The 27,552-nt window shown below is 42.9% G+C and overlaps 1 protein-coding gene across 1 annotated transcript in view; it reads right to left on the bottom strand.

Moving 5' to 3' along the window:
* LOC6581149 (serum response factor homolog) overlaps nucleotides 1-16,955 on the bottom strand; it is a 32,359-nt gene extending 15,404 nt beyond the window's left edge. The window contains exons 1-2 of the mRNA XM_002006863.4: nucleotides 16,091-16,955; nucleotides 10,997-11,245 (exon numbers count right to left, since the gene is read on the bottom strand). Coding sequence (XP_002006899.1) covers nucleotides 10,997-11,245; nucleotides 16,091-16,714 — 873 coding nt within the window. The 5' untranslated portion in view covers nucleotides 16,715-16,955. The remainder of the gene's footprint in view (nucleotides 1-10,996; nucleotides 11,246-16,090) is intronic.
* Nucleotides 16,956-27,552: the final 10,597 nt, after the last annotated feature.

Raw genomic sequence — 27,552 nt, 5'->3', positions numbered from 1 at the left:
CCATTCACTTAATATTGAATGCAGTAAACAAATGTCAAAGAGCCCCAATTGCTGTAACTCCCAATTAAGTAGTCCTGTCAAAAAATACAAATTGACAGATCAATTGAAAGAATTTCAGTATTGCGTCCTGCTTCCCGTTCCATTCCGCGTTCTCGTTCCTGTTCCTGTTCTTGTTCCCGTTCCCGTTCCCATTGCTGTTCCTGCTTCAGTCCACGATCTCGTTTACGTTTACGAAACGGTGTCGCAATAAGCAGGATGTTTTCAGTACGTTCCTTGCTCTGTCTACGATCGCCTCTTGAGCATATGCCCGATATAGATGCAATTTCAAGCCCTGTGACCCGCTCGCACACAGGAATCAACTGTAATTCGCGAGCGCTGATGCCATTGGGCGATTTAAGCCCAACGACTGCGAGCGATATTCGCATTCGCGTGTATCTGTATCTATACAGCATTAGTTGTGGCCGTAGCTTTCGCTGTGGTGTGCTGTGTCTGTATCTGAATCTGAATCTGTATCGGTGCGTGTTGGAATTGGTATTGGTATCCGTATCTGTATCTGTGTGCTTGTTTCTGTTAGTGTATTTGTGTGTCTGTGTGTTTGTGTGTTGTGTGTGTTGTGCAAACAGAAATTTGCATATCAAACGTAGTCAACAACAGACGCCGCACAGTCGCCTTTAATGCGACACAACAACAACAACAAGAACAACAACAACAAGAACAACAACAATAACAACAGTAACACAAACAACAACTACGACATGTCGCTAATGCATAGACAATGTTGGCGAATTCGCGTACGCCGAACGATGCGAATTAACTAAATTACAATATGTGAAATTGTCGCTGGATCCGCTTGTGTCTCTGACAACAACACCCCCAAGTCCCCACTCCTCACTCCTCACTCCTCACACCCACACCCACACCTCCCCTGGAGATGCGTGAAATTATTATGGCAATCGATTGTGCGTCTTGCTACATTATGAAAATTAAATGCGCCGACCACACAAGCCGACTGGAAAACGGGCGATAAAATTATTATTGATTACTCATACGCCGCGTATGAAATGGCCAAGCAAAGCAGAAGCAATAAAGCAGAGACTAAGACTTACTTCAAATGAAAACAAGCGACAAATTCTGCAAGACTAACAGATGCTCTGTTCTTATCAAAATGGATTCAATCGATTATTATCGATTACTATCTGAACTCGGCTGCAACAGCAATCTTCGATATTTACCTAGTCATGTATACAGATTATTTTCACCTGTTGCTATTCGATAAAGTAAATCTAAGTAGTTAGTTCGACTATCCACCGTAGGCCATTTACAGGGTATGTGACAAACAAACTGCTGCTGCTGCTGCTGCTGCTGCGGCTGACTATGTCGATGGCGATGACGCGATCGCCAGCCGCGATAGCCGCAATTATTTTCGTCATAAGTCAGCCAATGTGGCGACCACGCTGCACTCGGCTCGGTCTATGCCTCCGCGCGGCTGCCCCCGCAGGTGCTGCTGCTGCGGCTCGGCTTGGCTCTTGTCGCTGTTGTTGTTGTTGTTGTACTGGTTTTTGTATTATTTTATTTTGTTCGGCTTGTCGCTGCTGTAGTTGTTGTTGTTGTTGTAGTAGTAGTAGTTGTTGTTGTTGTTGTCGTTGGCTTTTGCGCAGCACACAAGCTTCCAAATAAGGGACGGCACATGTGAACTGAGGAAGCTATAACTAGCGCTGCGAGCTACGCAAATCTGTGGGCTTTGCACTTTCGCATAGATTTCAATGTAAATCAGCGCATGCTGACAAACTGCAGCCCCGCGCGTTGATCCAAGCGTCGCAAAATGAGTTCGATTCTGCCAGGTGGCAGCAATTGTCTCTCCGATTGGCGACCAGGAGTCGAAGCTCACTTCGGAGCTCGCCGCGCCGCGATGCGTCGTGCAACATATGGCAGCGATGACAACGCATGTTAATAGCTTTTTAAAGGCAATTGCACAACTGCAACAATACAGTTGGTAATAACGGCAACTCACGTTTCTCGTCTCTCGTCTCTCGCCACTCGGCTCTCGCCCCTCGCTTGCCACGATTCCCAGGCCTAATAGACAGATAAGCCATCGGAAGCGCCAAAATAAATTTAAGCCAGACAATAGTTCTTTTTTTTCGGTCATTTTAGTTATTTTTGTTTTTGTTTTTCGATTTGATTCCTTTTTTGCTTTGTTTGTTTTTTTTTTTTACACTTGCAACTTGAAACCACTGACAGGAAATCTCACGCGTGCCACAACGGAGCAGCGGACGCGCTGTTGATTATCCAAAAATGCGGTCTGGCGTGCCTTTGAATTAAGGTATCGATTTAGCCAGCTCTCAACGGCCAGCCGAAGTGCAACGCAATTCGACGCGTCGCTCATTCTCATTCATTGTGGCGCGCGCTCATTGTTGGTGTGAAATTTAGCGCAGCAGCAGCCACAGCAGCAACATCAACTGTTGTAGCTGCAGCATGTGGCAACAGCAACAAGTGGCTGCGGTTGCAATGAATCCGCATAACAGACATACAGACGTACGGCCAAATGCACAACTGTCCGACTGGACAGAGCATTTGCTGCTGCTGTTGCTGCTGCTGCTGCAAATATTTCTTGACTCGTTGCTGCTGCCGCTGCAGCAAGGCACGAAAAATACTTTTTAAATGCAGCCAAGCGTCAAGCGCAACGCTTTCCACCTTTTATCAACAAACAGCCAAGCAACAACAACAAGGATCGAGTGTTATAAATGTTAATCCACAAATAATTGCAGGCAGGCAGTGCCTCGCATCTGCACACTGCCAACATTATGCAAAGTACTCGCCTGGATGGCTTAATCGGCGCCAATCAGACAATGATGAGCCTGATGCCACAAATGAAACTAAGGTTGGGTTCTCAGACTCCGCTTCAGACTCTGTCTCTCACTCTCCCCAACCTGTACTCCCAATCTCAGTCCTGGGCAGCCACGCAGTCATCATCAACTTCGTCTAGACCGAGTGGCAGAATGGCCCAGCGTCCCGCCAAGGAGTTTATCAAGCTCTGTGCAGAAGCATCAGGTTTAATTGAAAATTTATGGCACTTTCATCAAGCGGATCTGCTCAGCGTTTACAGGGTATTCCGGCTATCTAATGACATACAGACTAAACAATAAATTGTGCGGAGGGAAGACTCAACATTCGGGAAGCTGAATCATTTCATTACAATTCTAAATATATTTCGCTGAAGTAAATCTAAGTAATGAAATAAAGTTTTCTAACTATTTAATTTATGTACATGCACTTATTATTTCTCTCACTCTTTCTCTCTCCCCCTTTCCACACTCTATCACACTCTGGCTCTCTCTCTTTCTTTCCCCACTCTATCCCACTCTATTTATTTCACTCTCTCTCTCGCTCTCTCTCTCTTTCTCCCCCAACTCCTCTCTGTATTCTACTCATTCTCTCTCTCTCTCACTCTTTCTTTTTGTCTTTGTATCCATCTAGCTCTCTCTCCCTCTTTTTCTCACTCTCTCTCTATCTCACTCTTTCTCTCTCCCTCTCCCCTACTTGCTACATATTAGATTAAGTAAAGTAAATTTGACTTTGAATCGATTTTCTAATTGCCGACAATGAACATTTTCCAGATTATCTAGATTAATTAAATCCAACTAAAATCAGAGCAACATATGAAGAGAAATAGAAAATATAATTAATAACTGGAGTATAGCGTAGAACGAAGAGTTTGATAAGCATGGCTGTTACTACACTTCGGTTCATATTGTTAGCACTACTCAAGAGCTGCCCAGATTAGAAGTAATGTGGATTGGTCTAACGTCTGGCTTTTCAACACGCCCTAGCAAGAGTTTCGCACACGTGTAGTGCGCGAATTGAGACGAGTTAGCAAGTCTTGGGCCTATTGTACGGGTATTAGCGGCAGCGACAAAACATCTTCGGTAATAAATTCTAGGCGCACCAACGCCGCTCACTTGTGCCATCAATTTCATTATATAATGAAGCACGCGGACAACCCACACAGCGTCAAGCCAAGCTGCTGCTGCCCACAGTCCCCTAGCCTCACAGTCTCCCAGCTCCCTCTTTCCCTCAGTTGCCACAGTTCCCTCAGTTCCCTCGGCCTCCCAGTTGACAATGTGTGTGCCCAGCACCCAGCACTGGACTAAGACAACAATATAAGATCTATCGCTAGAAAAAGAACTCAATTCAGTCAACTTGGCTCAACTTCTGCCCACAATCGAAACAAATGTTGAATGAACAACGTTTCGTTTTCATATAAATTTATTGAGGCTTAAGTAGGGAGAAAACAGAAGAAAACAGTCTCGCAGCTCTTGGAAGAAGTAATGCATTTATTTAAATAGAATATATAATAAATAAATAGACTCTGTATAATTCACTTTCTACCTGCATAGATGTTGTCTGTGCAATATTCAATTTATTGAATATGGATTTTTCATTTCAAAAATAATTTTCTTGAATTCTCTTATCTTTAAGGAAATAGTTTGTATTCATATATCAAATAGACTTTGAATATAGATTAGATTTATATCCAAATCGATCGTGCCAAAATTTTATACACTTAGGGCATCAGTTAGTCCTGCAGCCCCGATTAATGTTGTGAATAATAAATGAAATAGTTATTTCAAATGGAAGTCTCAGAAAATTGGAAGAATTCATACTAAAGCTGAAATCGTGATGGGTGAATTCATGATCTGAGTCTAAAGAAATGTTATAAGAGAATTCCCATAGATGTAGAGATACTTTAGCACAACATAGAAAATAGTTATTCAAGCTGTTGTTGGAGGGAAAGACATATATTGTGTGTTTTCAAATGTTTTCCTTTCCTTTCTATGCATATATCAAAAGTTATGTTTGGAATCTCTGAAGCATGCGAAAGATCGACAGACTGAAATACACAAGTTGAGAAGGAAAACATCTTAATAAATCTAATCTATGAAGAGACCATTCCGAAAAGATTTAATTCTCAGCCATAAAATGCGCAGTGAAGCGAGTCAAAAAAAAAAAAAAAATTAAATAAATAAATAAAAATACATATAAAAGAAAATAAACAGAAGAAAACCTTTGTAAACTCTTGTCAACGTCGACGTCGCCGCCTCTGCCACGCTCCAGTGGCGGTGCTTTTGGGCGTGGCAGGCGGACAGGCGCATGTTGCCCCGTCGCACATGGCGCTAGCCTAAAAGCAGACGGGCTCGCCCGGGGGTAAGGTCGTTGAGATTTCATAGTCGATAGCGAAGAATTTTGATTAACTCGGAAAATCATTGGAGTAGCTCAGACGAGGGAGCGGCAATCCGGCAGGGCAGTCTACTATCCCTGAGTATGTGTGTGTGTGTGTGTGTGAGGGTATTGCACAATCGCTGCTTAGACAGTTGCATACAATGTACGCATTATTTGTTTGCATTGCCAACAATAATTGCTTAACTAAATGCGCCGAAGGAGTTCTGAAAGGCAGAAGCGCCTCGTTAGGGCCGCCTGTTGGCGGGTTTCGGCCTTTAAATAATCACAATGAAAGCAAGAGGCGAACAAAACGGACGGCAGACAACTCAGCCAAGCAAAAACAATACACAAATGCAGCACAGCAGAAGCAGCAGCAAGAGGAGAATCAGCAGCAGCAGAAAAGAAGCTCACAAATTGTCATTTCTTAAACTTTGCTTTTTACTTTTTCTCTTGCAGATTGCGAAGGCGGCGGCCAACCGGCAGCTGGGAGAAGGCAGCAGGAGGCAGGAGGCTAGAGGCAGCAGGCAGCAGGCAGCAGGCGGCAACGGCCACAAGGAGTTACAAGCTGGCGACTGCGGTTCAGGTACCTCCCTGCTGCCAGCCTCAAGATGTTGCCGACGCGCACAATGCGCGGCTTTAAGAAATGCCGAATTCCAGAAGCTGCAGTACAATCAGTTGAATTAAAAACGAGCCCACAGGCAGACGCGGCGCACGAGTGAGAGTGAGAGGGAGAGGGAGAGCGAGAGAGCTAGAAAGGGATCGAGGATGCGCTGGCGACGATATCATCGCACAGCTGCGGCCTAGGAAATTAAGAGGACATTGTGGCGGCATGTGGTTAGAACTCAACGTGCGGCAACTTAAACACAGAATCCAGCTACAGCTCTGCAGCTTTGCAGCTACTCAGCTCCAGGTTGGGGCCACGCAAGATTCTTGGCGTTGTTGCGATGTTGGTGGCGACTGGCGACTCCCGACTCCCGACTCCCGACTCCCGACTCGCGACTCGCCACTGACAGAGGTTGCCCTCGTACGTAATCGGCGAGCGCTGCGAATGCTTTTGAGCCGTCTGTTTCGTCCGTCGCGCTGCCTTCTGCTGCGCACGTGGCCAACTTGGTGACGCTTGGCCCCAAACACAACAACAGCAGCAGCAGCAGCAGCAGCAGCAGCAGCAACATCGGGGGCAGCAGCAGCAACAGGGTCAGAAAATCATTGAAATGTCGTTAGAGGCTCGAGCGGCACGCGGCCAAGATAGTCAGCCGAACCGCAAAATGCTTTTAATTTCTCAAACTGATATGTATTTACTGTACAGTGCGCACAGCCACGAGGGGCACACACGAACGGCAGCTAAACGTGTGCGGACAACAGCTAAACAGCTAAAGCAGGAGTCGGAGCAAACTCTGCGCAGACATCTGAGTTTGTGTGTGCCACGACTGGAAATAGTTCAAGGAGTCCGCATTGCTCAAATAAGTTTCATTATCAACTAATTGTATATATAACTATTAAGAATTGGTTTCCTATGACTCACAGTCCGTCGTATAGCGTAAGTCCTGTATTTTAGCTTTATTATGGCTAAATTAGCGGAATCTCAAAGTATTAAGTGTTTCATGTGTCACAGCTCCCGAAGAGGCAGAGATCAATTAGCAAAATTGATTTGGCATAAAGGCAATCCTTGACTGAAATCTCATTAGAATACAACTTACTGACGTATATTAAATTTTTTTTTAAATTCATCACTCGGGTTTAAATTTGACAAAAATAGAAAGATCAGAACTACAGAATGAGTTTACTCCATTATTGAAGATCGCTATAATTTATGGTGAATGCCACGCCTCCATTTAGTTGTTACAGACTGCCCATTGTAATGGCTATACAAATATATGATGATAAAAATTAAACTGGTGCCAATAAACTTACACTTTGCGTTTTTATTACTTTTATTTCGGTCTTTTACATATTTACAGTATATATAACAGCATATATATAATTATATATATATGCATATATATCGCTGAGGCGTTGGCGTTTAAGATGCGCAGGTGAGCGACCAAAGAAGGTAAACACCCGCGCAGCTAAAATCTACGCATATTGCTTTGCTATATATAAGTATTGCATAAAGTGGCGTAAAGTTGCTTAACGCCAACAAAAGCAACAACAACAACAATAGCCGCAGCGACAAAAAACAACATTAGCAACAATAACAAACTGAAAGAACAACCCACTGCTAACGGACAATTAACCTTGGCTGGCTTGGAAGAGAAAGAGAAAGAGACAGCGACAGAGAACGACCTACAGCAGCCGCGGGCAATAACAAGCAATGAAGTTTATCAGTCAGCTGCAGCAGCAATGGTATCACAAATCGTGATGACAAGCTTCTCACATACCCTATAAACAGTAAAAGAGGGGGAATGGTAAAAGAAAGACAGAGAGACAGAGAGAGAGAGCTATAAGTCACAAATGTAAGGAAAGTGACGAGCAGCAAAATGGAATTCAATTAACTGGAACAAACAAATGTGGAAAACGTTTTACATACTATAAGTCATTTAGAAACACACAAATTATTCACAAGATGACAAAAATTTAATGATACAACGGACATAGTCGCAGTCACAATCGAAAAGCGAGTGAATGAGTGGATTACAACGTAGCTTCTAGTCGATCATTAAGTTGAAGCAGCACACCTACTTCTGTGTTTTCTGTTTTGTTATGATCCGGAGCGGCGTTGGTGTCACACCCACAGCATTTGCGTGGTAGCTGCTGCTGCGCTGCTGCGCTGCTGCGCTGTGCTCGGCGTTCATTCATCGTCTCCAGTTGGAGCTGAATGAAGCGAGTGAGTCGATTGAAGCGACAGCTGTTGGCTGCCTGCTTGGCGCAGCCGCAAAGAGTGGCTCGACGGCACACGTCATCGGGCCAGCTAAGCGATGCCATGAGGCCTACGCGACTGCCAGCTGGCTTGGCCTGGCCTGGCCTGGTCTGGTCTGGCATTGAAAAAACGCGCGCGAGTGCGAGCGCGATTTGCATGCCAAGTGGGAAGCGAGGGGCCGGAGAGGGCAGCTGCTGATGCATGACTTGGCTCTTGGACGAGCCAATTGCTGTTGATCGATTTATGAACTCGATGCGAGTCGCTCATGACGTCACAAGCAGCACGCACAACCTACATGCGGCTATCAGAGGCTCTATTGTCGAGCCGAGCCGCGTCGAGTCGAGTCGACGGACGTAGCGGGCAGAGCGCTTCAGGCACTTTTAATAGCACAAGCGGAAGCTTTAACAGCGCAGATAGCACAAGCGTATGCAAACACAGATACACACACACACTCACACACATACATACAGATACAGATACAAGTAAAAGTCAAGCAGTTACAGATACAAATTCACTCAGCTGCGCCTGCCCACTCGCCGGCTGCATCATGTTTTTTTTCTTTTCATTTTGAATAGTATCTTTGAGATGGATTTGCGTGTAGGCTAACAAGAAGCTAGCTGGTTATGTAAGATCTTCACCTTGATCTTGAAAAGCCAAAACTCCAAATTGGAAACTGGGAAACGTTGGAAAAGCTTCATTTCTTCTCTTTGAGCACAAGTTGCGGCAGTTATTTGCGTCGTTTTCAAATATTCTTTACGTTTGTTTTTTTTTATTATTTTGTAATATTGAGCTAAATAATATATATATACACACATATATATGTTTATATGTATATATGCATGCGTGCATTCGTATAGTTACTATATTTGATTTTTAAACATAATATATTTTTTACTTAGGCTAAAAACGTTTTGTTAATTGTTTTTTTTTTTTTAAATGTTTTTTTTTTTGTTTTTTTTTTTTTTTTTTTTAACATCTAAAATTAATTGCACTATGAATATTTATTATAGAATTGCGGTTTTGATTTCTGTTTTGTTTCTGTTTGACAGAAATGTAATCTGCATTAAATTATCTAATTTAATTTTTCAATTTAATTTAATGTTTCAAACATGTCTTTATAATTAGTATATTGCTTGCAAATAGCTTCATTTTTTATTCCTTTTTATTTACTATTATCTATTGTCATGCCACACAAGAATGAAATACTTTGAGCTGCTTCGTAATTTGGTTTTCTTTTTAATTTTAACTAAAATTTTCATAAAAATATACAATAAATATTAGTAGACAGAGAAGCAGGCAGCTCAAAGGGTAAGATGATTCAATTCGATTTGCGAGTTGGATTTGAGTTTCGGCTTAAAGGTTAAACGAGAACTCCCAGAGTTTATACGTAGCGTATTTTTTCTTGATATAATCCTGACACTTTTAGCCACAATATATATAATTTAGTTTCTCAACAATTTTAGAACTGAACCTAAACTCTTAAGAAATGGAAAATTATTATATTAATGCAGAACTTTCTTCTGAGATATCCATTTGATGATTTGATTTTAAAAAATATGGCTAAAACGTAATTTATTAATGATAATATTTATAAATATACTTTTCAGATCAGATCATTTTCAATTTCAGATCACTTTCATTACCTTTGAAGGGAAGAGTGTCTTTCTTTTGCACAGTTATTTGATCATTATTGATTTGCAATAAATCGCCACGCATAAACTCAAGTTCATTATGCAAATTGATAAATTCAGTAGCTGTCATAACTATGAGAGCCAGAGCCAAGCTGGCAAATCGAATTGAGTACTATATATATATAGATATATATATGTTGGGGAAAAATCAGATAAACTATAAATTATAAATAGTGCTAAGGTAATGCTAAGACGATGATAATATTCACTCAAAACAAAAAATAGATATTGCAACTACTATATCATATAATAAACGATTTGTTTTACTGTTTTGGAGCACGCTCATCGCACTGGGGGCCGCCCTGCACATTTTCCTTTAGAAAAAAAAAAAAACACAGTTGGGATCATCCCTAACAAAATGTAGTTTACTTTACATTAGACTCTGCGCAGCAAATGATTATACATAGAGTGACTCCTCTGCTCATTTCATTTCATTTAGTTCAGTTCGTCTAGTTCTGTTTATTGCACTTATCCTTAAGGACTAACTAAAGCAGTCTCGGCTATCTGGTCGTGTTTTCAGGTGTGTCTGTTCGGTACGAGAGTTGTCTGGTAGAAACGCTATAGAATGATGGCACTGGGTACGACTCGGCTCGGTTGTATTTGCTGCGGCCGATGCTGAATGGCTATGGCTATGGGTGCTGCTATGGCCACGTATGCAGGCTTGGCTTTGCTATGGCACAGGCGCCTTCAAGTTGGGTTTTGACTAGTATTAACAAAAGATATGCTTTAAATGAGCTGCCACGCCCACTGCGATAAACAACAAAATGAACGGGCGAGATCATCAGGTGCGAGACTGTCCCCTCAATCGTAATCCCCCTCCCGTTGCCGCGCCGACTCATGCACTTTGGATCTGCTACACACACACACATACACACACTCACACACGCATTCACACACACGCACTCACACACTCAGCTATACCTATGCCTATAGGCCTATGCATATGCCTACGTCTATGTAGAGAGAGAGATAGGAAGAGGGGAGGTCTGAGTCCCTAGCGCTGCGCATGCGTATGCGACATGTGCGAGTGCGTGGAGTGCGGCGGCGGCACGTGTGGCACGTGCGCGTGGTGCGCATGTCCGCCGTAGGCCTGGGCGTGCGACAGGGGCGAGGCCTGGCCACCGGTGTAGCCGGACTGCATGAGGCTCTGCTCGAGGCTGTAGTGCGAGGGTGGCGCCTGGGGGTGTGCGAGATGAGCGTGCCCGTGATGGCCGTAAATCAATTGTCTTACTTTGGTGTCCTCGTCGGCGATGTTGTAGCTGAGCTCCGTCTCCTCGAAGCCCGTCGCGGACATGCGCTGATCGCCGCCGCCCACGCTCGGCGGATCCGGCGAGTTCAGGCACGTCTGTATCAGCTGCTTGCCCGCCTCCGACGTTATCATCGGCTGCAGTTTGCGCGTGGCGAATGTGTACACGTGACCCGTTTCACTGGCCACCAGCAGCATCACCTGGGTCCCAGTCAGCGTTGATAGCTCGTAGGCCTGCAAAGGAACGGCAAGGAGGTGTGATTAGAGCTGATTAGATTAGGTTCGCTAGCCCCACGTACTCGCTGCTGCCCCAGCCGCAGGCGGCACATAAATTTACAGTCAAACTATGCGATTACGTGGCATCGTTATCAGATCGCGCTAAATACGGTTTCTCCAGCTGTCGATTAACTCGAGACATCCAAAAACTTATACTCTATATATTCGCAAACATCGAGAGGCACGATAGCACGATGTATGAGCAGCATACTTTTCTTAAATCAACCAGTCGAGAGTTACCGACTAACAGATACTCGGACCAAGCAGCGCTCTCAGATGCAACACAAAGCACTCGCAGTTAAACCTTAACCCACACACGTATGTTCAGAAATGAGTTGCTACATGGCCAGGAGTTGAGCTCACAGCTCCTCTCCATACCAATACCACAAATCATAAATAAGGTATTAGCTGATAATTTAAGTACAACTCAATTGCATAGACGAGGGAGAATCTGATTTCCACTTGAGAAATTTATTGAATATTTTGCAATTTAGAAAAAGTTCTGCATTTTAAAGAAATTGTTAGAAGAGCAAATTGAGTATTCACCGGATATTTACCTATTTATTAGAGGTCAGAATTTATCCAACATATGTAAAAAGTCAAGATTGTATGAAATGAAATACATGAAACTGAATGCAAGATTTTCCAATTTTTACTCCAAAGACGAATGAGTCGATAATTCACGTTGTAGTCGATATCAATAAGTGGTAATAGTTTTCGATTATTGAAGCGAATTCGATCTGCGTGTGCCAGAGCTGAGCAACGAAATTGTCTTTAGTTCTGAAAAGCTTTCAAGTCGATGAGTTCATTCATACTGAAAGACGGACAGACAAACAGACGAGCAGGGCTGGATATATTTAATAGACTCTGCACGCCTTCGCCTGTCTGTAGAATACATTTTCACAAAACTAATATTCCCTGATTTTCCATTCAGGCCAAAAGTTTTCGCTTCCTCAGCTCTCACGCTACGTGAGCGAAATCACGCGCTCATCTCTAATGTAGATATTCAAAGCACACTGCTCCAGGCCGGTAGACGGTAGCTTAAGCTAGCTATCAACAGCTCGTAATTACTTCAAGGCGATAAAACTGCTGTGCGGCGCAATGCCGTGCAGAGTTCTCAGCAGAGCCAGCGGCTCAACGCATAAATAACTCTCAAGCGAGGAAGTCGCGCGAGAGCATAGCATTTATTAATATTAATGAAATTGTTGTGCACATTGTTGCCGTGGACGTTGCTCTGGTTGCCAATCTCTGGCAGGGGCTGCCAATTTTATGTGTAACATGTGTAAATGCAAACAATTGACACGGTCCGGGCCGCTGAGTAGCTGAGTAGGTGTCTGCGATGGAGGCAGATGAGGACAGAGGATTCGGATTGGGATTGGGATTGAGACTGGGGACGGGGACAGGGACTGGGGTGAGGCTCGGCAGCAGCGAGCGGGCCAACAATTCATGTCAATTTGAATTTCGAACACAAAGACAAAGGACATGATGTAGCTAGAGCAGCCCGGGAGAGGGGCTGTGCGTGCTGCTTGCTGACAGGACAAGCCCCAGAGACCGCAGCGAGAGGCAGAGTCATTTGTTAGAAGGCGATTGTTGCTGTTGCTGTTGCTGTTCCTGCTGCTGTTGCAGTTGCAGTTGCATGTGCCCAAAAGGCGAGCCGACGCAGCCAAACTGTCGGCCCTGTGCCTGCTCGCTTATCTGTGCACAATCTGCCGCTGCTTTAGCTGCTGCTGCTGCTTTAGCTGCTGCTGCTGTTGCTGCTAAGGCTGAGGCTGAGGTTGGCTCTGCTGCCAGGGGTCTCAATATGCTTCCGTGCAGTGAACAATTCCCAAGCTAAAAGCTTGGCCCCCAGCTTGGCCTCAGGCTCGCAGCTTGCGCGCAGAGCGCGCCTCGTGATTTCAATTTAACACCTTTTGGCGGCATTTTGCGCTTGCCTCTGTCGGTGTCCCATTGTTGCAAACGTTTTACATGGCAAACGACAGGGCAGCCAGGCAGCCAGGCAGGCGAGCAGCCGAGCAGCCGAGCAGACAGACAAACAGAACGGGCAGCCACACACGTGTGTCCCACACACACACACACACACACACACACACACACATTCACACATACACACAGCCCCTGCATCCTCTGCAAACTCTCTTCGCAGAGCCAATGCCTCAGCCTACGCAATTAGGCCAGGCCTACAAATGAGATCATGCGTTGGCATTAGCTCACTTTTCACTTTTGGCCTTTTTCGGCCACTTGGCACGCCCACGACCAGAGCTCGGTTTCGATCACTGTTTTCCGTCTCGTCTTCTTTCTGCTAGTAGCTCTCGCTAAATGTCTAAAATTGGTATTGGCCGCAGGTTGCTTTCGCAGCAGTGGCGTCAACCTCTGCCAGTAGCAGCGAGCAGCAGCAGCAGCACCAGAATTGAGCGGGTTCAATGACCGCAATTTGTTGCCAGGATGCATGTGTGTGCATCTCTATCTGTATGCGTCTGTGCGTCTGTGTGTTTATATAGCGCCAAGCCCCATTGTCTGCTTGTCAACTGTCCGCGGCGTGGACATCGATGAGGGCCACATCAAAGTCACTAAAAATATATAACAAAACTTCTGTCCCTGTCAAGAGGCGCGCGCCTGTCATAAGTAGGCCCCCAAAGTCAGCCAACAAGAACCACTGCAACATGAGGAGGAGTCGCCACAAAGTCAGCAGCAAACTCGTATCTCTCGGGTCAAATATTTTAGCGATGCGCTCGCACCGAATCATATTCGTAAGCTCTTCTTTCGGATAGATGCAGATGCTAAATATTTGTCTTATTATATGAATTTCGTTTAACAGTTGATTAACCCAAAGAGATGCCAACATTCCTTAGCTATTGTGTTCAAGGTAAATATTTGATCTAATTGCTCAGGAGGTATTTGTTACTCATACAGTAAGTGCCGGGATTAGAATTCTTGGATCGAGTAACATTACGTTAATCACATATATTTTAATTAATTGAAGAAATAAAAATTGACCCAATAAATTCTTGTATTAGAAACATTTTTGGGTTTTTGATAACATTCCCAATTCTAGTCGCCAGATCATTTATTTGCTTCCACGCCCCCACATTGCCTTTGGCGAGGGTATTAACCGAGCCGAAGAGAACTTACAAGATTTTTTCCTTTTTACATTGTGTCTCGTTTGAAACGAAAATATTTCATAAGATTTGGCTAGCTGTGCCTGTGTTAAGATCGTGCTGAGATCGTGATTTAACTCTGGCGAGTTTCCCATTTTTGCTAGTCTTTTTCAGTGTTGTTGTTGTTGTGTTTTGATCGCAGCGACTTTGAGGCCAAGGAGTCTATTTAAAAATGTTAAGCATTTCATATGCGAGCTAAGCGGCGCATTATGTAAGTTTGCGTGTGAAAATTGGTCATTTGAAAGCAACAAAAGCCGCAGGAATTGGCCAAGCAGGCAGCCGGCTAGGAAGCAGGCTGAGTAGAAGGCGAAGCCAGTTGCAGTTGCAGTTGCATCTGCCATTACAATGAGGCCGAGCGACACGCAACTGCACAGGACGTCAATTGGGATCAGCATGTGTGTTGCTATAGCTTATATGTATATACATATATATATATATATATATATGTAGTGCTGGCATTGGGCAGCTCTCTTTGAATGCAATCGCGCGTTCGGCAAATTAACATTTTATGAAACCGAAAACAAAGGGAAATTGGGAATCGGAATTGGAATTGGAATTGGAATCGTGGCTACCTCGCTTACACAGCGCCGTCGCCGCCAAAACAAGCGGGCAACAGTTGGTCGCCAGTGGCGGGAAGGCATGGGGGTAGGGTCTTTTGGGGGGCTTTGGTAGCACGATGGCAACAGAACGATAAAGCAGCATTTCAAACGGAGAACAATGCAAGAGGCGCAGGACTCGAACGACTCGACTCGAATCGACGGCAAAGAGAATTGCGGATTCGGTAGCATTTATTAATTGCACATGCGCTCAAAGCGTGCTACACATGGAGGAGGCATTTGATTGGCTTAAACAAAATAGAGTGAATTGCTTGCAGAATGAAAGAGAAAAGTTCTTAATACCCCGTTGAAAAGAAACCATCGGCTCTCGCTGCTACATGATCCCAGCAGATTAAAGCTTCAATTCGACAAACCTTCGCAGAATATAATTAAAGATTATGATTGATTTAACCTATTCAATTTCACTCAATTCATTACTTAATTGATCGCTTGTCCTAACTACAATGATAAACTCTTAAAATATTAACTAGTTTGATTCAAATAGGAATACCAAAATTGAAATTGTGTTTTAGATGCAAACAATCAAAATTTCTTTGTGAAATTAGAGGAAATATCGAAAACAAAAAGTAAAGTTCCTGCGCATGGAAACAATTTCTAAATTTTGTTTCCTTTACTATTTGACAGCCTAATAGATTAGAAATATAGATGATTTTCAAATATAAACTGACGCAAGAAGCACCAATTAAATACAGTGTTATATTGCTAAATAAGACAATCGCATAGTGAAGCAACAATTACAATAATATTTTGAGCTGCGTTTAGTTTGTAGCTATTATCATAATTTCTAATAATTTTTGGAATCCTTCAATCTGGTCGGGTCATCAAATCAAAACATTCTAGGTTAGTAAACTTCAGTTTTCAAAGTTTTCAAACTAAATTTATCCAAAATCACTTCATCAAGCAAACAGTCTCCATATACGAAGAACTCTCCTCATATTCACTCACACATGTGCAGTATATTTTCCCAATTCATGCAGATAAGCAATCACGTCTTATTGAGCCTCATAGGGAAATATTGGATGTCGAATTACCTTCTTCATGATGCCAGTCTTCCGCTTGGAGAAGGTCGTGTAACGGCGCAATTTGTTGTCGATGTACTCCATTTTGATTTTGACGCGTCCCTTTGTCTTCTTGCCATTGGCGGGCGGTGATTTCTTATTGGGCAGCGTGTTGTAGCTGTCTACCCCGTCGACGTCGATGCCGCCGCTGGCTATGCTGCCGGCAGCGCAGCTCTCTAGGCCTTGCAGCGTCATGCCGCCGCCACTAGAGCGATGGTCCTCGTAGCAGTCGCTGCCGCTGCGCTTTAGGCCACGTGATTGTTGCTGTTGCTGCTGCTGTTGTTGCTGCTGTTGCTGTTGTTGCTGCTGCTGCTGGTGCTGTGGACTGTGCGTTTGGCTGTTTCCCAGCGTTTGGCACTGTTGCTGCTGTTGCTGTTGCTGCTGCGCCGCCGCCGCCGGATTGGGTCGCTGCTGCATCGCCAGGCCCGCGCCACTGCTGCCGCCCATGCTCTGCAGCAAGCCGCCGCTGGGGGGCCGGGCGCCCAGGGCAGCGACGGCGGGATTGCCGTACATGTCGGCCTGGTCGGCCAGACTGAGACCTATGCTACTCATCGAGTAGTTTAGGTTGTAGCGCGAGTCGCCGCGCGTGGGATCCATTCTCAGGTAAAAGTTCTCCACCGTGGAGCCGTACAGTGAATTCAAGGCACCACGCGCGTCTATTATTGCCGCTGCGGCACACTTTTTTGATTCGATTTTGGGCTTTAGCTTTAGCTTTAGCTTTAGTTTTGCCACACAAAAATCGGCTGCTAGCTTTTTAATTCCAAAAATAAACACAAAAACACAAAAACACACGCACACCAATACACGCACGCACGCACACACAAACGAACGAGCCGCCGCTGCTTTGCTTTTGTTGCTGTGTTGTGACAATTACTGCCGCTGCCGCTGCCGCTGCCGCTGCCACCGCCGCTGTCAGCTGTTTGCACTGCTGGCCGTTGCTGACACTGCAGTAGTTAACACGGACGCCGTTCGCCGAAAGCGCTGCACTCGTTATTATTGACAGCAATTGTCAATAATATTTGTATTTCGATTATTAACAATTAATTCACGAAACTTTCGGTGGGCAGCGCGCACACACACGCGGCGCAAGCACACAAGAAAAACTGACAACTGCTGCTGCTAACTAACAGCCAGTTTAACAGATGCTTAACAGAGTCGCAGTGTTGCACACGAATGGGCTGTGTTTGGGCGCGCTTATTTGAATCCGCTTCAAAATGTTGTTGTGCTGCGTACGCCAAAGCACATTTAAATTTCTAACTGTTTATCGTTGATGTTTCTTCTGTTGCTATTTTAGTTGCTGCTGCTGTTGCTGTTACTGTTGCATTTTATATTTGGTATTTTTATTTATTATATATATATATTTTTTTGTGCGGACTTATTTGTCAACTGCGCTGGATGAGGAGATGTGCGGCACTTGTTTTGGTCTTTTTGCTTTATTTGTTGTTTTAATGTGGTACTGCCAAATGCGAACTGCGAGCTGCGCGTAAGTATTTATTGTTGTTGTTGTTGTTGTTGTTGTTGTTCTTGTCGTCGTTATTGCTGATGTTGCTGTTGCTCTTGCTGCTGCTTTTGTATATCTGTTGCTTTGTATATTTGGTCTCGAGCTAACTTTGCGATCGATTGTTGCCTTCGTTGTGCTTCAGATGGCGTGCAAATACCTAATAACAAAGCACGCGTATGGCAAGCGACGGCGCAGCGCCGTTCAATGTTTGCACCAAACTTGGAGCGTGCATGCCCACACAACCGGTTGCGCATGAAGAGAGAGCGAGAGAGAGACAGAAAGGCAGAGAGCGCTTGCAAGCAAGAGAGGCGCTCTTTAACGCGCGCCAAAGAGCGAGCTTAGTATATAGACGCTCGTGCATTTGTGTTGTGCCGCTTTATGGCTTAATTAATTAAACACAGCTTAAGCCCATGTATAATACTCTGACTCTGCCTGTGTGTGTGCCTGTGTGTGTGCGTGTGTGTGTGCATGTGCGCGTGAGTCGCTCTCATCACGATTCGTATGAATAATTTACAACGCTCATTTGCGCAAACGTCTGCCATTTGCGTGCATTTGATTGGCTGCGCCGACGCATAGATCGCATTGGGACAGCTGGCTCCGCCCACTGAGGCGCTTAGGCGGCACATTAAGTGCTGTTTTTGCTTTGTATTTTTATTGCTATTCTGCCTTTGATTAAATTTTTGTGATGCTTATTTGCTTCTTGACTGCGTGACTGAGTTTTTAATTGTCGAGTGCACGTCGATCGCGTCAAAATGGCCGCCATTTCAGTGGTTACCGCTTATCAGCGCTGATTAAGTTAATTTGTTATTTTGAGCAAACATCGATGTCGCATCTCCCCCTGGGCGCACAAAAACCGATACACTTAAACTATGCCAGGAATTTCAGCTGGCGAGGGCCAATATGGTCAGTAAATGCTCTAGAGGATTTGCGTGGCGGTGCAATGGCGATGGCGAAGGCGAAGGCGAAGGCGAAGGCGAAGGCGAAGGTGGTGTTACTGCAGCCTCTGCAGCTCGTCCCAGGTCTCGAGTATTTGCGCAATGTCCTTAAATAGCCGTTCGCAAGAAAACGCTGCACCAGCGCGCTGGCCACGTGCAGTGACTAACAGATACAGTCGAGCTGCCAAACAATCCATCCATCGATACAGTGGCCAGTTATTGCTCCCAGTTGATAATCGAGAGACGACTCCAGCCAGCAGCAGAGGCAGCAACATCGACGCATTCCAGGCTCGTTCCCCGCTGCAAATGGCAAGCATTGCCTTTTCCAGACACCCAGCAGCCTTGCTCGCTGTCGCCAGCCTGTCTCTTCCGCGGAATAGGAATAGTCCACGAATGTGCACTGTGTTCGCCCGCCTGCATTTAATTAAAATCTGGACTCGGCTCTCGGCTTTCGCAGCAGCAGCGACTGCAACTGCACACAGCGCTCTACCTGCCTAGGCTGCCTAATGATTTAAATTAATCATAATGACTGTCAAAATAGAACGATCGCTGCATGCCAGCCAACCAGCCAACCAGGCAACCAGCCAACCAGGCTAACCAGCCAATCCACCAGCTAGCCTGGCTTCCATGCTCTATATGGCTCGACCCCGCAGCGGGTGCATCAGTTCCAATTCCAGCTGCAGCCTCAGCTTCGCAGCTTCACCCTCCACTCCTCCCCATGTGTTGCCCCATCTGACGTTTCATCATACTCACACGCTGGCCACAAGGTTCTCACAATTGTATTGACGTGCGCTGTGCAGCGCTTACTAATTGGTATTACCTGAACACTTGGCCATGGCCGTAGTTCCAGGGGTCAACGGGAACTGCTAGGCTCAGCTCAGTCTCACCTCTGTTGACGAGAGGCAACGTAATGTTTATAGTTCAAGCTGATAATAGATAAAATGTCTCTGTTAGGGGAGGTCAACAATAAATCTCATGTTAGTTGCTAAAAGTTAACTGAATAACAACTAATTTATTCTAGTCTCTGTGAAGCTTCCCCGGCTATCCATATAATAGATGATTACGATGTAATAGATGTAACAGATTAAGGTTAAAGCGAATGTTATTCGCTCTCTGTTAGCTTAGACCTCGATCGTGCTGCTGCCTCCCTTGACTACGCCCATGCGGCTGCAGAGTAACAGAAGCTTGCAGCTGGCTCCAGTCCGGCTGTATTTCTAACTGAACGTCATCTAGTCTGTCCTGAACGCCAACCTCTCTGTCCACTGGCCCCTGTCCCGGCCCCTGCTCCTGCCCCTCGTTTTCTCGGGAACAACTTTTTGCAGTGTTCTGCTGCGTGTTGCATTTTACTTGGAATTTCCCAGCATTTGCTATAGTTAATTATTTGTGTGCGTTTTGTTAGCGTTTTACGTGCATTTATGCCAGCGCAAAGAGCTGGAGCTATGCAGAGATCGATTCCTCTCGCTGCTCCACTTATGCAATCGGAGCCGAATCCACAGAGTTCACCTTCAAAAGTGCATACACAAACACAAACACAAACACAAACACAAACACAACACATAGAGACATGCATATATGTAGTATTTACTATATGCTCCACTATATAGTATTGTATTTTTAGTGGGGATGCTCTGCCAACTAATGTTTGTTCCATTTACGAATCGAACATCTATTTCATTTTTTGTTTTTTGTTATTTGCTGTTTGGCAGCCACAGAGTTTGCATGGAACACAGGGAGAAACTGAAACAGACATGGAGACAAGAGAGAAACTGCGAGAAATACAGAGACAGTGAGTGAGAGAGAGAGACTCCGCGTATTTATAGAGCTGTCGCTCTATCGTTGCCCATAAGCTGCCGCCTTAAAAATATATTGTCTAAATATGTGAATTTATAGAGTATTTTAGGCATAGTAGCCGAAACGTGTTTCGTATTTCTATATATGAGACATCTTTCTGTACTATTTCATCAAGTGAAAAGAGTATCCTATTTTTGTTTCCGTCTGTCCGATTTTCGACACGCCCACTTATATAAGTTATCACCTATTACAAACAAATTCTATATAGTTTCAACTTAAGATAAGTAAACATCTTTTGATTGGGTTCATATATAATACACACATATATAATATAATACAATATAATAGATAATATATAGAATTATGCTAGTTTCGGTTCGTTGCTCCTCAAAAACAACTCCAAAACAATCTCAGTTAAATCTCATTCTACTCCCCTCATTCTGACACCAGTCAAGTATTTTCGGAGTCGACAATCTGAATCGCCAAATCATGTTGACCCTTTCTTTTCTTTTGGGCTTTATTTAACTCTGAATATGCCATCAAGCATTCGGTAATGAGGGAATTGATCAATCCAATAAATTTTAAAGTCTTCATGCCTTCGCTTAATACATGGGATAATTCGGTAATCTAATGAGAAGTATCCCCCACTAGCAACAGCCTCGCTACGCCCCGGATGAACTCCAAAGTTCATTTCGTTTCGTGTCGCTATGATTTGGACAGCCATCAAGAGTCACAGATACTTGGCTAGAGAATGCCCTAGGTATGCCAGCCTTAATGGAACATCCGAGTGGACACCAGAGAGTGACTCCATTTGACCACTGGATAGATCCTTGGTGCTGAAGGAAAACAAACGCATCGTAGAGCTCTCTCTGCCCAGCATCATCATTAAATTTATAATACATATACTCAACAGCTTTGTATTTATGTATAATATACGAAACAAAGTTAAAAAGAAAAAATATTCAGTTTGGCTTTGCGTTGACATGATAATTCAGAGAGTTCAGAATCTTGTGAATAAGCATATCGAATAGCGCTTTCCTTGTTCTGGGAGTGTAAAATTTGAATTAGAGCCTCATTTAAATGGAAACGCAGCTAGTAAATCAGTAAATCATTTGCTGTTGCTGATGCTGTTGGCCAGGCTAACACAGTCGACTTACAAATTCGGGCAGGCGATAAGCAAGAGGCAACTGCAGATCGACTCAGATCGACTCAGGTGTCTAATTGGGCGCTGGGGGTGACAATGAAGCACTTACTGGAGGCCCGAGCAGCGGCTGAGCAGCTGCCCAGAGCTGCCGACTGCGAGTTGGCAGCCAGCAGAAGTCAGAGTCAGAGCCAGAAAACGTAAAACGTAAAACGGCTCACCAATTGCCAATTGGCGGACGCGAAACTCGAGAATGCCTCGCCAGCCAGCGGTTCATGAATTAAACATAAGCTGCGCAGGATTGGGGTTTGGATTCGGATTCGAATTCGGATCGGATTCGAGTTTGGGTTTGGGTTTGAGTTTGGGATCGACAGAGTGTGCGTGCGTTACAATTTAAATACGAAATGAGGCAAACAAAAGGAAAAGGGCTTTTCAGGGCTTCAGCAGCGCGCTGCACGGATTTACCGTTGCCGGAGTTGTTACTGCAATGTCGCGGGGCAAACAGGAAACCAAAGAACCGCTACAATCATAAAACGATTAACAGGTCGTGACCATTTCACCTGATTACCGAAGAGCTCATTTGCATTCAACGGCCGATTTCGCCAGGTGAGCAACAAGAGGAAAGAAGAAGAGAGAGGGAGCGCGGGGCCAACAGCGCAACAAGTGGCAACAACGGAAGCTCAACTTGCATGCCGCCCACCCGCTCTTCCGACTGACTGAGGGAGCGAGTGGAGAAGCGAGGGAGTGCGTGAGTGGCTGACCAGTTAGAACTTCCTTCAGCAGCATTTTAAGTGCTCAATTATGAGTGTGCCTGTGTGTGTGGCGGGTGTGCGTGCTTTGCATGCCAGTTGCCTAATGATAAGCGATAAGCCAGTTCTCCATTCTGCTCTTCTCCTGCCCCTTCTTTGGGCCACACCGTTTTTGGCCAGCTGACGTCAGCCGCGCTTTCAGCTGCCTGGCTACAAATTAGAACAGAATTATCCCACGCATCTCGGATAATGTACGCGAAATGCTCGATCGTTTGCCCGTGATCGATTGTTGTTGTTGTTGTTGTTGCTGCTGCTGTTGTTGCTGCTGTTACTGCTACTGTTGCCGAGCAAAAACTGACAACAACTGCAGACGACAGCGACAACGACGATCGTCAGGACAGCAGACAGCCCCAAGACAGGCCCCAAGGCACATGCAAGCCAGCAGTGCTGCCCATTTAGGCACTCACTTTAGCTGAAAAACTGAAATGAAATTAAATTGAAATACATATAAGAGAATTTATTGAAAATTAAATATACAAGTGTGAATTTGCTATACCCATGAATGCCTATACAAAGAAAAGAAAATAATAATTAATGTTTTAATGGTAATAGAAATAAATCCATTATAAAATCATCAATCAACATGCATAGTCCGGAATAAAGACTGTCAACTGTTGATTCGGCAATTTCCTGCTCAGCCGATTAATCCTTAATATAAAAATTCAAATAATATTATACAAAAGAATACATATGATAAAATTTGCAATTTCTCAAGTCACAATATTTTCAGACTACAAGCCTTCAATGAATATACACCCGGTTAGTAAACAGAGTTCATATCATATCAACTCATATTAAAGAACAAATGTAATTCTATTTCCAGCTACTTATAACTACTTATAACACTTCCAGCTGTTCGTTTTTAGCCTTTTTAATGCCAGCTCGGCGAGTATTTTAGCTATTTTGCAATAAAATGGGCAGCACTGCAGCTGAGCCGGCGCAGACGATGGATCGTCGATCGCCGCACAAATTTCAGCGCGTAGAACGGTAACTTATTTTTTCCACTTATTGCCAAGCTGAAACACAGAAGCTGAGTAAGACTCGAGCTGAAGCAGAAGCTGCAGTCTCTAGCTGTTGCTGTTATTGTTGCTGTTGTTGTTGTTGTTGTTGTAGCTGTAGCTGTAGCTGAGCGATGTCTCCAGTCTGGCTGTGATAAAATGTGCGTAAGTGATCAGTGGAAGACGCAGCAGACGACTTGGCCAGTTGGGGTTAAAATTCTTGGAGTTTTTTTGTTTCGCTTTGCTTGGCGTTTGCTTGCTCGCTTTTTGTGTTGCAACTCGGCAGCATTTTAAAATTACAAGTATGTAATTTTGCTGAAATCAAGCGCTCATATGAAAATTCCACAGCGAAGCTGTCGATCGATCGATCGAGCGATCCGCAACAATTGCGGTCGATTTTTAATTTGTGCTTCACTTTTGTCTCGGAAATCAGAGCAGAGCAGAGCCAGGAGCAGGAGACCTGGAAATGAGGCTGCGCAGCTCGCCCCACAGCCACTGTTCAGTGCTCACTGTTATCGACCTTATCGCGCCCACTGTGCGCACACGAAATGTCATTCTGTGCACGTCGCTACACAAGGCATCCCAATCAGTCGTAGGCACTCTATGGCGTTTGCAGGTAAGGCACAGAGCAGCAGCCTCTCCGGGCTCGCTGGCTGGCAGCTCGTCATCATTATCTCTGCGCTGCTAACATCACAAATAATATGAAAAAAATACAAAACAAATGCGACGACAAACACAAAAACCAAAACAAATACAATTGCCTCGACCTGCGCGCAGACAGACAGTTCCACGTCCATTCTCAACCTCAGCCTCAGCTTCTGCTTCTGCTTCTGCCTCAGGTTCAGCTCCAGGTCCAGATCGAAGCTGCAAATAAACTATTTCAATCAATGCGATCGTCCAGGGATCAGTTCCTCGCCTCCCGCTTCCCTAGGCCTTCCCCTTTCTTGTTTACCAAATGCCTCCCATCGATCGCAGCATGCCAAAGTTTTCGCAGTTTGAATCTTCTCATTTTTTCATGATTTGTTTGTTTCTTTTTATTTTATTTTACATATATCTTTTTGGCGGATGAGTTGGGGTCCACACTTTATAAATTTTTTTCAAACGCTTATTCTTAAAGATCTCAATAATTTATCGGACTCTAGCTTCAAATGAAAGATTTGAGCTGTATGGGATGTAAATTACAGACTCTTTCTCTCACTCTCTTATTTTATGTCTTTCTCTTTCTCTCTCTCTCCCTCATCTACTACATTTCATTCTTCTAGATATATATGCATATATGTATGTAAAAATATTATAATTAATAGTAATTAAAATACTATTTATAATCAAAACGTGCCTTCATTTGGTTCTATTAATGCGCTGTCTGTAAATGTCCAACAAACTTTTGAACAGTAATATATTGTACAGTTATGTGTTTTTTATAGACATATATATATATATATGTTATATTTTTTGCATATTCATTTTCAGCTTTAAAAAAAAAGTTGTCAGGTCCTGTCCTCTTAATTTGACAAAGTAAAACGCCAATACTTCTGTAATAGCTACATTTTATTAAAAATAAAGATCCCTTAATAAGCAAAGAAAACAGCAAATTAAAATGTTGTACGATGATTTCCGTTTGTCAGAGTAAGTTTATATCAAAAAAATGTATGCCTTCATCCGACTAAGTTTGCCTATTAATAGACTCTCATACCCTCAAACTAACTAACTCCATTTAAAATTCCTCCAATTCCAAAGGATTGAAAATATCATTAGAATCATATGTTTTGCAAGCAATACGTGCAAGCAGTGCATGTAAACAATGCGTACGGCATGCAAGCAGTTTATAGCAAGCAGTATATACTTTGCTCATATCCGAACATCGAACAAAAGATGGCGCTTTGAGCTTGGTTGCCAAACAATCTGTTTTTGGCAAGCAGTTGGCGCGCGCATTTAAATAATAATAATTATTTATTTTCGCTATAACCGTAATGGTTTGCTCATAAAATCTTTGTCTATTTCTAAATTCAGGTAAATGTACATAAAACTATAAAAATATATAATTTAAGGATATTCTCATTTGTTTTTTTACAAAGCTTAGATTGATTATTCCAAATTCAGGTAAATTTACTTAAAATTCGCAAAAAAATATATTAATACATTTACATCAACGATATTTTCATTTTCTAATGTATTCAATGAATAGTGGTAAATACCAAAAAATTTATTAGTTATAAATTATTCTCAAAATCAATACAATAATACTCCTAACTTCCATTCAAAATGAGGAATTTCCACTAAATTGTTGAGTATTTAACACCATTTATTGTTAAAGTTCGTCGAACTCTATGGGGCATTCATTTTTATTCGTTTGCATTTGCAGTGGTTCCAAAGAAGGTATAGAACCCATTCCCGTGGCTCTCAACCTGATGACGGGGAATATTTAATGCTGACTATACGCGAATTCGCAAATGAAAGTTGGCGCGCTGCTCGCTCGCTGGTAAACTTTTCGCCGAAAAACAAATCGAAAACGATTTTCAATTGAAAGTCATCTAGTTGCAGAGCCGTGAGAATTTTGACAGTTCCAGATATTCGATACACTCGAACAATCACACTAACAGCTCGCGTCGGGTTCAATGCGACGAGTTCGAATTTAAGGAAGTAACCATCGTTGCTTATCTGTGACTAACTGACGACCCCAAAGAACCAAACAAAAACAAAGCACAGAACCAACGTACAACAACAAAAAAGTTGCCTACAACAGCTGAAAAGCAGCTAGAATTCTACAGTATATAAGTATAAGTATAAGTATAAGTATAAGTATAAGTATAAGTATAAGTATAAGTATAAGTATAAGTATAAGTATAAGTATAAGTATAAGTATAAGTATAAGTATAAGTATAAGTATAAGTATAAGTATAAAGTATAAGTATAAGTATAAGTATAAGTATAAGTATAAGTATAAGTATAAGTATAAGTATAAGTATAAGTATAAGTATAAGTATAAGTATAAGTATAAGTATAAGTATAAGTATAAGTATAAGTATAAGTATAAGTATAAGTATAAAGTATAAGTATAAGTATAAGTATAAGTATAAGTATAAGTATAAGTATAAGTATAAGTATAAGTATAAGTATAAGTATAAGTATAAATTATAAGTATAAGTATAAGTATAAGTATAAGTATAAGTATAAGTATAAGTATAAGTATAAGTATAAGTATAAGTATAAGTATAAGTATAAGTATAAGTATAAGTATAAGTATAAGTATAAGTATAAGTATAAATAATATAAGTATAAGTATAAGTATATAAGTATAAGTATAAGTATAAGTATAAGTATAAGTATAAGTATAAGTATAAGTATAAGTATAAGTATAAGTATAAGTATAAGTATAAGTATAAGTATAAGTATAAGTATAAGTATAAGTATATAAGTATAAGTATAAGTATAAGTATAAGTATAAGTATAAGTATAAGTATAAGTATAAGTATAAAAGTATAAGTATAAGTATAAGTATAAGTATAAGTATAAGTATAAGTATAAGTATACGTATAAGTATAATAATTTTATTGTTGTTTATATATAAAATTACTTTAACTGGACTTTGTATTCAGTCAGTAAGAATGTTTTGGTTCTGTTTATAACGTTTAGTCGTTTTTGGTCTCTGTCAGCCAAGTCAACGTTTTGTTTTGGCCGAGTGCAATGAACGCTCGATTTAAGTCATATTTTTCTTTGGCATTTGTTGTTCTTTTTGCTGCATATTAATTTTATTGATATTTGTTTTTGTTTTAGGGCGCACGCGTTGCGAATTTTTGTTGTCTTATCAGTCATATGCCAAAAAATCATCAAATAATAATAATAATTGTCAGAGCATTGCTGAAAGAATTTCATGGTAGCAACTAACTAAGTGCATGCGTGTGTGTGCAAGCGCGGTTGCCTCACTTTTGCTTCGATTTGCATTAGTAAAACAATCTTATCAAGAGCTGGGGATTGGTAAATCGGTATGTTGCAAGAACACACAAAGGAGCGGTGCAACCAGCAGTTGCAAAGTTTGCAATGCGACGAACAAGGAAGCGAACTCGGCTTGCACAATCCGCGCAGTGTAGTCATCGATATCGATAGCTCTCGCTTAGTTATCAATCAGTGATAGCTCTGACTGATAAGCCCGACTGGCCCGCCCGCCAGCTTGGCTGCAACGAACGCTTATCGTGCATATGCACACGCAGCGTATGAGTAATCGTTGAAGTTGAAGTGTAAGTATAACCAAACGGTAACGCT

The sequence above is a fragment of the Drosophila mojavensis genome, unplaced genomic scaffold, assembly GCF_018153725.1.
Source record: "Drosophila mojavensis isolate 15081-1352.22 unplaced genomic scaffold, ASM1815372v1 contig_82, whole genome shotgun sequence".
NCBI classification, from domain to species: domain Eukaryota; kingdom Metazoa; phylum Arthropoda; class Insecta; order Diptera; family Drosophilidae; genus Drosophila; species Drosophila mojavensis.
The sequence above is the reverse complement of the archived record's forward strand: the minus strand, read 5'-3'. Positions and strand labels throughout refer to the sequence as shown.